The sequence below is a fragment of the Sus scrofa genome, chromosome 8, assembly GCF_054392235.1.
Source record: "Sus scrofa isolate SSC_HxYL_T2T_F1_AM1 chromosome 8, Sscrofa_HxYL_maternal_Yorkshire_Landrace_v2.0, whole genome shotgun sequence".
Classification (NCBI taxonomy): Eukaryota; Metazoa; Chordata; class Mammalia; order Artiodactyla; family Suidae; genus Sus; species Sus scrofa.
Window position 1 is genome coordinate 19,130,470 of NC_139390.1, and position 12,029 is coordinate 19,142,498.

The 12,029-nt window shown below is 44.1% G+C and overlaps 1 protein-coding gene across 2 annotated transcripts in view; it reads left to right on the forward strand.

Annotated features, from left to right (window-relative positions):
• Nucleotides 1-445: 445 nt before the first annotated feature.
• PI4K2B (phosphatidylinositol 4-kinase type 2 beta) overlaps nt 446-12,029 on the forward strand; it is a 36,532-nt gene continuing 24,948 nt past the window's right edge. For both annotated transcript variants that reach the window (XM_021101072.2, XM_021101073.2), the window contains exons 1-2: nt 446-931; nt 10,486-10,622. In XM_021101072.2, the coding sequence (XP_020956731.2) occupies nt 625-931; nt 10,486-10,622 (444 nt within the window). In that variant the 5' untranslated portion in view covers nt 446-624. The remainder of the gene's footprint in view (nt 932-10,485; nt 10,623-12,029) is intronic.

The following is a 12,029-nucleotide window of genomic DNA, read 5'->3' on the forward strand; positions in this document are numbered from 1 at the left end:
GAAAATAATGAGCAAAAACCAGTGGAGAACAGATCATCAATAAGATGGCTTTTTGAAAAGATTAAAAATTAGTATAAACTTGTAGCTAGATTAGTCAGAAAGAAAACGAGAAAATGCAAGCTACCAATATCAAGAATGTTTGAAACAAATGACAACGTCCTGGCTCATGGACTTCTAGTGCTGGCAACATGTTACCTAGAAGTATGTAGGTGTAGATTGTGCTAAACTCTATGACAGAATTCTGCAGGGAGGGAGAGATCCATTTGGGTTGGGAGAAGCACCTCTGCAAAAATGTTACCTTCGTCCGCAGAGCTCAACCCGGCGAGACCTCAGCCAGGTTTCTTTCCGGGCCCTGGAGGCAGGTGGCGACCCCGCCCCACGACCAAAGCACCGCCCCCAGCCCCAGCCGCCCTGGTCCTTCCGCGCAGGCGCGTGCTTGGCGCGCAGTGGGGCGCGGCCAGTGGCCAGGCGGGGCAACTGTCCTGCGGGCGCCGAGAGGGTCAGCACGCTTGTGAGGTCCCCTGGGTTGGACCGAACGACGCCGGTACCCAGCGATGCCGAGGCCAGACCCGGGTGCCTTGCCCCTCTGAGCCGGGCTCTGCGCGGAAGGCACAGAGAGAGGCCATGGCGGAGCCCTCCGAGCCCGGGCGGCCGGCGTCCGCGGGCAGCGGGAGCCTGGAGGAGGAGGAGGACGAGGAGCGGGAGCCGCTGCTGCCCCGGATCGTCTTGGCCCAGCCGCCGAAGGGCGCTCCGGGGAGCGCCGTGAGGCTGGTGAAGGCTGCCGAGGAGGAGGGCGCGGCCTCCGCTGGCCAAGCTGGCGACCAGGAACTGCTGCTCCAGCCCCGGGATGCGTCTCTCTCCCCATCCCTGGGTTTGGGGCGCCACCGGAGCTCGCCCACTCACCGGGACCGGCACCGCTCCTTGGGTTCAGGTGCGATCCAGCTCTTCTCTTCTCCCGCGCTCTCCCAGAGCGCTTGTCACCGCCGCCGCTCAGCCCCCATCCACGTCCCTCCTCGGGGTCCCTGTCCCCATCGTCTTTCTGTCTCTTGCTAGCCCTTGCCTAGTGGGAGAGGCTGTCGGCCAGGCGTCCCCTCCGGTGCTCAGGCCGAGGGGCGGGCCGCCGGTCACACCTCGGACACCTCGCCTTTCTCTCCTGCTTCCCCGTTTACTCTCACCTTTTCCAGGGGCTGTTGACTGTTTCACCTAAGGCTCAGGGTTGTCATTAAACTCTGGTCCTTGAGGCCTCCGCTAAGAGTGAAACTAAACTTTGGGAATCGGACAGGAAAACTTAACTCTTTAAAATGACGTAAGTTGTTTGCGCAAGTTTGGACTTGAGTTTTGGATTAAGTACCCTGAACTATCGAGAAAGTTGTGAATTTGCCAGGTGGATGACAGCCGAGAGGGGGAGAGAGGAGGGGAGAGAGAGAATATCCGGTTGTTCTTGGGACACGTTGCAAAGACTTTTTAATTAAATACTGTTATTGTGACGTTAGAGGGCAGAGGCAGTTGAATATCTGTACCTGCTCTCTCGCAAAGTTTTCTTTCTTGAGTCATTTCTATTTTTATACTTTTAAAAGAGAAAGAAAAGCCTTTATTTTCACAGTGAAGCAGCCTGACAGCCCCAGGTGAAAGAGTGGGTGGTTGAAGTGACGTTGAAAGGTAGTACAAGGTAGGCACGCGGCTGCAGGCATGGATGTTGATAAATCGAGGTTTTTGGCATGGTCGAGTCGAATTAGGCTAATTTGATAGTGAAATAGAATAGACTACAGGCTAGTTTGTAAAGTGGTCATGAAAACGCCTACTTTCAGGCAGTAAGGATGTTTTAAATGATGTTTCATTGCACCTTGGGTATCACTCTGTTTGTGACAGCTTGAAAAAGCACAGAAAATGTGGTTTTCAGTAATGTGGCTTCATTTTCCTAGAGTCATTAAATTTTGCATGTCTTGCTATTAGTGCGCTAATGGACCTTCTACAGTTCAAAGAATTTTGGATAGACTAGTTATTCGAGTTGTAGGTGAACTTAAGGTCAAACATTGCAGAGTACATTGGAGAGTCACAAGGGAAGCAGACTTTGATGAATAAAGCTTTAGCAAACCAGTCTAACATCCAGGTCAGCTAGCTATGATTATGTTAGCTATTGGATGCATTGACAGTACCGCATTAAACAGAAAAAAGCAAACATGAGGTTGGAACTAGATCACCAATGGATCCACATTCACCCAAGTACATAATCTGGGTGTGTATTCCCTAGAGTCCAGTCTGTAGAGTAACTAAGATTTGTGGTGGCTGGTTTGCCTTTCTCTACCTCGAAGTTACCTGTGTAACTAGATTTTTAAACAGCCTAAAATCTTGAAAGTATGTTTATTTTATGAAAGTGAGCTCTGTAAACACATGATATTAAGGCCCAAAAAAAGTAAAAGTGGGGATAGAATATAATATTTGAATTCAAATGGATTATTAAAGAGAGTAACAGCCTTTTAAAGTGGTAATAACTTATATCACAGTTTACAGTTCGCTGAGGTCTTTTTTTGTGTATACTTTATTAATTCTCACAAAGCAAAGCAGGTTACTGTTATTGACCTTCATGCTAGGTGTGAGGATCGCAAATAAATTAAAACTGTAATGATGAGTAGTTGATAGAACTTCAGAGGTAAGGCAGAGTCAAGAATCAGGAAGTGGAAAAGTGGGACTGAGCCTAGTTCTTTCATGTCCTGTACTTTCTCCATTTTTCTATAGAAATGTTATAAAATAATTGTTAACTTTTGTTTACTTATATGGAGATCTCTCTCTTTTTTTTTTTTTTTTTTTTTTTTTTTTTTTTTTTTTGGCCTTAAGCCATGGTGTATAGAAGTTCCAGGGACAGGGATTGAATCCGAGCTGCAGCTTCGGCAACACTTTAATACACTGCACTGGGCCAGGGATCCAGCCTGCACCCTGCACCTGAGTCGATGCAGTTGGATTCTTAACCCCCTGCACCAGGGCAGGAATTCCAGGAAGGCTTATTTTTAATGGATTTTAAAATAGTTTTGAGGAGTTCCCATCATGGCTTAGCGGAAAGGAATCTGACTAGTAACCAAGAGGATGCAGGTTCGATCCCTGGCCTCGCTCAGTGGGTTAAGGATCCGGCATTGTGAGGAGTTGTGGTGTAGGTCGCAGATGTGGCTTGGATCCTCAGTTGCTGTGGCTGTGGTGTAGTTCGGCAGCTACAGTTCCGATTCGACTCCTAGCTGGGAACTTCCATGTGCCACGGGTGTGGCCCTAAAAAGACAAATTTTTTTGAACTGTTAAAAATATTTTTAAAATTTCAAAATGTATCAGTAATTAGATGATTAAGTTTAATTTTTAATGAGTTCATTAACTTACTTTGGCCTTTGCCATCCGATTTCCATGAAGCCACCTCTCCAGTTCCAAGAAATTCTTGCCTTTCCAATGATTGTAACATCATTTAATAATGCTTAGCCCTTACGTTTATGTAAACAGGAGCTTTCTGTACTTTAGCCAGTGGAAGAATGTCATATGTCTGTTATCTTTACTTGAACAAGGCATGTGACAAAGTCTAGAACCGGCATAAGCCATGGCGTTGTTGAATCAATGTCAAAGAATGATTAGTGGCATAGTCCTTGTTCTGGTTGTCGTTTTAATCAGTGAGTTGGAGAGTAGTAAAGATGATAACAGTTAATAGCCACAAAACAGTTAATATGTGCAGGGCATAGTTCCATGTGCTTCACACATATTTATTATAACCTGCCCTATGATGTCAGCACAATTTTTTGTTTGTTTTTTTTTTTTTGTTTTTTCTTGGGCCGCTCCCGTGGCATATGGAGGTTCCTAGGTTAGGGGTCGAATTGGAGCTGTAGCCGCCGGCCTACGCCAGAGCCACAGCAACGTGGGATCCGAGCCAAATCTGGACCTACACCACAGCTCACAGCAACACCGGATCCTTAACCCACCGAACAAGGCCAGGGATCGAACCCGCAACCTCATGGTTCCCGGTCGGATTCGTTTCTGCTGCGCCATGATAGGAACTCCTGATGTCAGCACAGTGTTTTATTCTCATTTTAAGGAAGCACTGAGAGGTGAAGTGACTCTTCAAGGTCCCAGTTAATACAAAACCAGGAGCACTGTTCAATTTTGTTGGAGAGCCTAACAATTAGAGAATGGCATTAGAATTCACTGAGAGCTACAAAGTAAGAGAAAGTGTGTATTTATAAACTGCTTAATGATTCCTGGTGGCTTATGAATGTGCAAACCAAATAAAATCATCTAAGAATAAAGGAGGAAGATGAGAATGGGAAATAAAGGTAATGAAATAAACTTGACAGAGGCTGGAAAAGGAATACACAAAGCGCACGTCACACTCAATGCAGGCAGAGCACAGATTTCACTTTAAACATTACTGAGCAGCCAGCCGGAGAGAAACACAATCACGGTGTCCGTAAAGTTACAACAGGCTATTTGAACCAAAACAAAACTGACAAAAAAAAAAAAAAAGAAAAGAAAACCCATCGTGCCTTCTCTTGGAGAAGAGACTCTGTGCTGTGAAACATCTTTGTAATAAAAGCAATGAATTTCCTAGGAGTGTTTCTTACCACTTTCCTGGAGTTTGTTTCAGTAGAAGTACTTCTAGTGGGTAATGCTGTCAGCATTGGGGGGGGGGGCTAGATTCGAGAAGCTGATCCTCTGGTTTAATCTAGAAAGGGAGGTATTAGAAGAGTAGCTGTCCCGAGGGTCTTGACCGTGCTCCCCAGCCGAGCTTCTGAGAGGCAGTGGGCAGCTGTGTGCTGGAGATGCTCCTCAAGCAGTAATTGGAGCACCCTTATTCTCTGTTTTCCATTTATTGCAGAGGTCCATCATTCAGCACATGTTTCAGCGCCTCTGAGGTGCCCGTGGAAATCGAGGCCTTGGGGAAACAGTGGTGGCCAGATAGCACATGGATGGCCAGTCACCAGCCTTGTCCCTACAGAACCTTATAACCTAACGGAGGAAACAGTCAGTTCAAACGAACAGCTCTAACAGAGCATATATGTGCCTGGATGGGGAAAGCTGAGGGTTCCATCAAGCCAAGCCCTGGGTTTAGGGGCCAGGACGCATTGGCCTCCAACTTGATACTTGGTGAAGTACACTTGGTGAAGTTCAGATCAGCACACTTGTGAGACAGCTACTCTTTAGAAAATATTCCGGCCAGTGGGTCAGAAATAGTCCCAGCCCTTAGGTGAGAAAGAGTTCATTTTGATATATACTAAAAATGAGAACTTGATAAGTTACCATGCATACTTATTTAAAACTAAATATAAAAGTTACGTAATGGGTTCTCGTAATCCTTTTTTGTTTTTTTGGCTGCTGTGTGCAGCAGCTTTATAAGAGATTGCAGTTCCCAGACCAGGGATTGAGCCCAAGCCAAAGTGGTGAAAACACCACATCCTAACCGCTAGACCCCCAGGGAACTCTGATTTTCAATTTCTCCTTACCAGAGGATCAGCCTAACCCTTGAGTGTGGTTAAGGGCTTGTTAATAAATAATTCTCAGATTTATTGGGGGCCTACCTTGTGCCAGGCACAGTTTTAAGCACTTGGCCTCTATCAAAGGACAAAACAAAGATCTCTGGCCTCCTGGAACTTAGATCATTTTGTCACAGCGATCAGGTGGAGTCGAAGGATCGATAAGACTTAGCTGTAGGGAGGCAGCTTGGCATGTACATCGGAACTGGGTGGGCAAAGTTTCAGAGGGTGGGCTGGACCTCCTGGGAAGTCTGGAAAAGCACTGGAACTCGGCTCGGACACCACTTCTCTTCAGAGGAGTCCCAAAGGGAGTATGCAGAGGTAGAACGAGATTCTCCTCAGAAAATTCAAATGTGTTTTGATACAGGGACAAAAATCTCAGTTCATCTCATAAAAGCAGTCAACGTATTTTAACTGAAAAAATGTTTAGTACAGCTGATTAAGCCTCTAAGCTATTAAAAATCAAACCAAAGACAGCAAACCTTCAAATCTCCGTGGCACATGCGTCCTCAAGTGGCGTAACGTTAGGATGTGTTCTCCAAGTTAAACTCACTGCTAAATGTACATTTAAGCAACTAAAATGAAGAACGTTGTAGAATGTAATGGTGAAGTATGAGTCAGAAAAATTATCTACTGAAAAATAACTGAATTTTAGAATAGTTGATATTGAGTCTTTTTTTTTTTTTTTTCCTTCCTGGCAGTAATTAGGTAGGACCAGTTGTCTTTTAAGTGCCTTTCTGGATTGTCATAGTAAATCCAGGCCATCTTCAAAGAATATGAGCTTTCGTGTCGCAAGATAACCTCATTTGTCTAAAAGAATTGTTCAGAAAGGAATAAGTTAAAGAAAAAGGGGTCGAGAAACATCCTGGCTGATTTTATAGGAATGGTTCTGATCTGATTTGGGTGGAAGCTGAATTAAGTTTTCAGAGTATGGTCCTGGGCTCCAAGAGAGTAACAAAGGCAGGCAGGTTCTATGATGAACTCATAAAGCTCAACTCATAAAGCAGTTTGATAACATCTCGGGGTCATGTCAAAGTCTGCACACAGTTTCCAAAAGAACTGCCCAAGTGCAGGATGGGAGAGACCAAGAGTGGTCCATGAGTTTAGCCATTTCAACATGAATCAGTAGCACGTCAGCAGTAAACAACGGATGTACTACGGGAGTGCTTCTTATCTGGGTATAGCGTCCAGAGATGTCTCTATTCTCTGCAGAAGGGCACTGATTCTGGAGACCGTGTTTTAAGAAGGCACATTGAAAAACTGAGACATGAAACAGAGGTGCAACTCAGATGTTAAACAGCCTGAAAACACTTCCATGTGGAAGGAGATGGAGAATAAAGAAGACTCAGGGGAAGGTGAACTGATCTTCAGCTCTTTGAAGGGCTGTCCCAGGGAAGGGAGGAGTCCATAGACTTTTGTTCTGCTCCAGATGGCAGGGCTAGGACATAGGGTGAAACTATAGGAGACCTATTTCTGAAAAAGAAGTTTATATTTGTTTTCAACCAAGTCAACAAAGCACCAAAAAAAGGAGTGATCTCTCTTTGCAAGTGTTTAAAGACCCCCTGCTGGTGATATATTATGGAAAGGATATTAGTTCTGAGAGCAAAGTTGAAATAAATAACTTTTCCAGTTCTTTCTTGTTGCTAAGAGCCCCGACCTAGAAGAAATATCATTTGACTCATGATAATGATTGTTAGCACATTCTGCCACGTCAGTAACACTTCATTTATTCATTTAAATGTTAAGAACCCACTAAATGCCAGTCCCTCTTCCAGGTGCTAGGGATACACAGTGAACAAGACCAAGTTTCTCCCTTCGTTCTTAAGAATTTTCATGGAAGAGATAATAATGATTTGGAAATGGGCATATCAGTTGCATAGACATGACCAAAGTACTTGGGTTATTTATTCTTTTAAGTAGGTTAAACATGCTGAAAAGCCTTCTTGATAATATTTTTCTCAGCACAAACTTTTGAAAACTAGTAAATAGTTGTATTTGTATGTGAACTAAGGCAAATTTTAAGGAAAGTTTAGGTTTACATTTTTGTAAGTTTAAATGCATGTCGTAGCATCTAAATGCTTTCACAGTAACATGTGAATAATTTTTGGCTTGTCTACCACTTTAAATGTGTCATTTTTAATTCTACATGTGTTTATTGAGTGCCTCTTATGTTCCAGGAAATGTAAAAGTTCTGGGCATACAGCAGTGAAAGAAATGCTTGTCTTCTTGGAGCTCACACCATAAATAAGTTATATGTTAGGTGATAAGTGCTAACAAGAAAAATAAAGTGGAGGTGAGTGGAGACTGGGTAGGGTCTTGAGGGCCAAGATAAAGAACTTGGGACTTCTTTGAATGAGACTGAGATCCCCCCGGCTGTTGTGAGCCAAGGGGAGTGATGTAACCTGATCTTGTTCTAAGAGGATTGCTCTAGCTTCTCTGTTGAGTTCCGGGAGGACATGGTTGCCTACAGGGCGCAGACTAGTTAGACTCTTGTAACAGCCTAGGCAGGGGTCGATAGTGACTTGAATCACGCGGAAGGAATGGAGGTGGGAAAAGGTGGTTGGAGTCTGGATATTTATTTATGGTGGAGCCGCACAACTTGCCGATGGATGTGGCAGGTGAGAGTATGAGATCATGGATGATTCCAAGGTTTTTGACAAGAGCAACTAGAAGATTTAGAGTCGCCAGTAACTGAACTAGGGGGTACTGGGAGTGAAACAATGGAGAGAAAGTGAGGTGTTGAGTTTGGGGCAGTGAAGTTTGAGCTGTTTACAAAACATCCAAGTGGACGTGCTCTGTACAGTAGTCTGGGGTTGAGGGCAGAGTCTAGGCTTGAGATACAGATCTGGGGATCATGAGCGCTGATGTGGCAGAGAAGAGGACCATGAACGGAACCGGGGCATTCCAAAGTTACGTGGTCAGGGAGATGAGAACGAGCCCATAGAGCCTGAAGAAGAGGAGCCAGTGAAATGAGACAACCTGGAGACGTGGCCACTTGGAAGCCAAGTGAAGAAAGTGTTTTTAGGGAGAAGGAGGGACCAACAGGGTGAAATGGTGGCGTGGATCAAGGAATGAAAGCTTCATGGTTGGATTTAGCAATGTGACAGTCACTGTGTACCCTGACAAAAAATTATATCAACGGAGTGGTCAGGTCAGAAGCGTGATTGAAGTGGGCTCAAAAGAGAGTGGGAGAGGAGTTCCCGTCGTGGCGCAGTGGTTAACGAATCCGACTGGGAACCATGAGGTTGCGGGTTCGATCCCTGGCCTTGCTCAGTGGGTTGAGGATCCGGCATTGCCGCGAGCTGTGGTGTAGGTCGCAGACGCGACTTGGATCCCGCGTTGCTGTAGCTCTGGCGTAGGCCAGTGGCTACAGCTCCGATTCGACCCCTAGCCTGGGAACCTCCATATGCCGTGGGAGCGGCCCAAGAAATGGCAAAAAGACAAAAAAAAAAAAAAAAAAGAGGGTGGGAGAAGAAAAAGAGGACATAGCAAATATAATTATAGCCTGTCTGCTATTAAAGGGAGCACGGAAATGAGGGAGTGTCTAGGGGACTTGGGGGCAAAAAGAGCTTTGCTTTAAGATGGGGAAGCTTACAGCAAGCTTGTGTGGTGGTGGAAATGATCCAGTAAAGAGGGAAATACTGACACGGGAAAGAATCGCTGAAGAAACGTCCGGGAGGAGTCAGGAAGAGACAGATGTAGGGTCCAAAGTGGAGTTGACCTTAGCGCTGGGAGGGTTCCTCTGTAGCGACAGGTGGAAGACAGAATGTGGATGGGTAGATACGGTGCTGAGAGCTGACGATGGTTCTCTCTGCTTGCTTCTCTTCTTGAAATAGGATGCTGACCATCTGCGAGAGGAAAGAGGTGTTGGGAATTTGAGGAGAGGAGAGGATGTGAGAGAGTCGTCCAGAGATTGGAGGAGTCTGTGTTTGGGGGAGTTGGCCTAGTTCAGGTTGCTATAAGGAAATACCCTAGCCTGGGTGGCTTCAAACAACAGACATTTACTTCTCACAGTTCTGGAGGCTGGGAAGTCCAAGGTCAGGGCGCCCACGTGGTCAGGTTCTTGGGAAGGGCGCTCTTCTTGGCCTGCAGATGGCAGCCTTCTCACCGTGTCCTCCTATGGCCTAATCCCATCATGGGGTCCCCACCCTCATGGCCTCATGAAACCCAATTACCTCCCAAGGATCCCACTCCCCACATGATCACATTGGGGGTTAAGGCTTTCACATATTTCAGAGGGACACAAACATTCAGTGTCTAACAGGTATGTGTCCAGGCAGCATAAAACGTCCTTCTGAGGTTTGCGATGGATTTAGGGAGCCATCAGGCACTGTGTGTATCCAGTCAAGTTCAGCTGTCTGGGCAAGGGCATAGTCAGCAGACAGTTGAGTTAAACCAGGATTGGGCTATTTCCAGGTAACCATGATGAGGGGTTGGAAGGAAGAGGGTGGTTTTGTGATGATGACCTATAATTTAGGCTGGCCAGGCAGGGAAGCAGGGACATGAAGGGGTGAGAACCCTTGAACAGTTTATGGTAGTTCAGTGTTTTGAAGGTCTTAGTGGGATGGAAGAATTTGTGGACTTGGGGAACCAGAGGGGGTCAACTAGGAAAATAGCAGGTGCCTGAAATGGGAAGTCTTGGGTCTGGTGACTGCAGATCTGAGGTAGGCTGCAGCCAGAGGCTGAGGTAGGATGCAGACCAAAACCAAGGTGACATAAGGTATTAGTGCGATCATTTCAGATAGGAGATCTTGTCTTCCATGTCATTACCTGAAGCTTGAAGTAGGGTTAGAGGAAAAAAAAAAAAAAAGGAGCATCCAACCAGCCCATACAGCACTTACTTAGGTTTTTCTGTACCTAAATGTCTCAGTGCTAATAACCTAATCCAGTATTACAGGTCCATGTTACGATCATAGCTGGCCTTTCTTCTTCTTGTTGTTCAATGTTTACATTGATTTTCTAAATGCAATAATTTTTGGTTCTTCAGAGCTGAATACATTCTTGGATGATCCAGAATTTGCTGATACTATATTGAAAGCAGAGCAGGCAATAGAATTTGGAGTTTTTCCCGAAAGAATCTCTCAAGGTTCAAGTGGAAGTTACTTTGTGAAGGATCCTAAGAGGGTGAGAATTTCACAGACCTACTGTATCTAACATATTTTTGGAAAACACTCATTTAAATGTGAAGTCGTTGTGAGTTTCTGAAGATATTTTCCTAATAATCTGGTTGCACCTTCTTTTCAGAAATAAAGGTCAGTTTATTTTTAACTAAAGCACTCTACTATTTAAGAATAGCTATTCAGGAGTTCCCATCGTGGTGCAGTGGAAATGAATCTGACTAGGAACGATGAGGCTGTTGGTTCGATCCCTGGCCTTGCTCACTGGGTGAAGGATCTGGCGTTGCCATGCACTGTGGTGTAGTTCGCAGACATGGCTCGGATCCTGAGTTGCTGTGGTTGTGGTGTAGGCTGGAAGCTGTAGCTCTGATTGGACCCCTAGCCTGGGAACCTCCATATGCCGTGGCAGCGGCCCAAGAAATAGCAAAAAGACAAAAAAAAAAAAAAAAAAAAAAATAGCTATTCATTTTAAGTCTGTTTTATTATTGTAATATTTGACTTCAAGTATTTATTGAATACAATCAGCTACAGATTTGTTCATTTTTAAGTCTTTACCTTACAGTAACCAGAGTAGAAGTTTAAACTTTCAAAACCTTTTTAGTGTCATTTCCAAAGTGCTTGCAATTTTTCAAAGATTTATTTTTACCCTCAGAATATTTTTCCCAGGATTATATTGGAGCCTGGGCAGTCTGAGGTTTGAAGGCATCAGAATGTGACAAAGTGAAATGAACCAAAGTATAATTCTTAGGCAGAAAAAAGAAGCTTATAGGGGACTTTGTTTCACTTAATCTAGAATTTTTCAGAAAACTGTATTATTTCCAAAAGCATTCTGGATGATGCATAGCCAGCAGTTCATTTTCAGGAGGAAAAAAAGATTATAATTTCATCCAGATATTTTCTTGCAAAGACTGAAGTTATATTTTAAAACGTAGTCTTTTTTGAGATTTAAATATATATGTTATGTCAATCTTTTTTCCAAGCTTTACTTCATAATTTGTTCTTATTGACTATTTTACCAGTGACTCAGACTTTATTGCATTATAAAACAATTATATACTTATAATAAAGATTCTTATTTCTTATCTAAGGATGATTCCGCTTCTAAATTTAATATGAAGATATTTTATCAGACCAATAATAATGATTATAGAGCAATTTTTTAAAGAGAATAGAATTTATTTAAAATCGGTTCATAAAAACTAACTGAAAAAAGATTAGGGTAAGAGAATCTGGCAGCGTAGATATCACTGTCTTATCATCACCTTTGTATTTTAGAGATGACTATTTGTCACTGGATTTATTCACTTAACAAGTGGTTGAATGCCTGCTGTGTGCCTGGTGTGGTTCTGAGCACTTGGGCTGTAGCCCTAACAAGGAAAGTCCTTGCCCTTTTAGATGGACATCAATTGGGGAA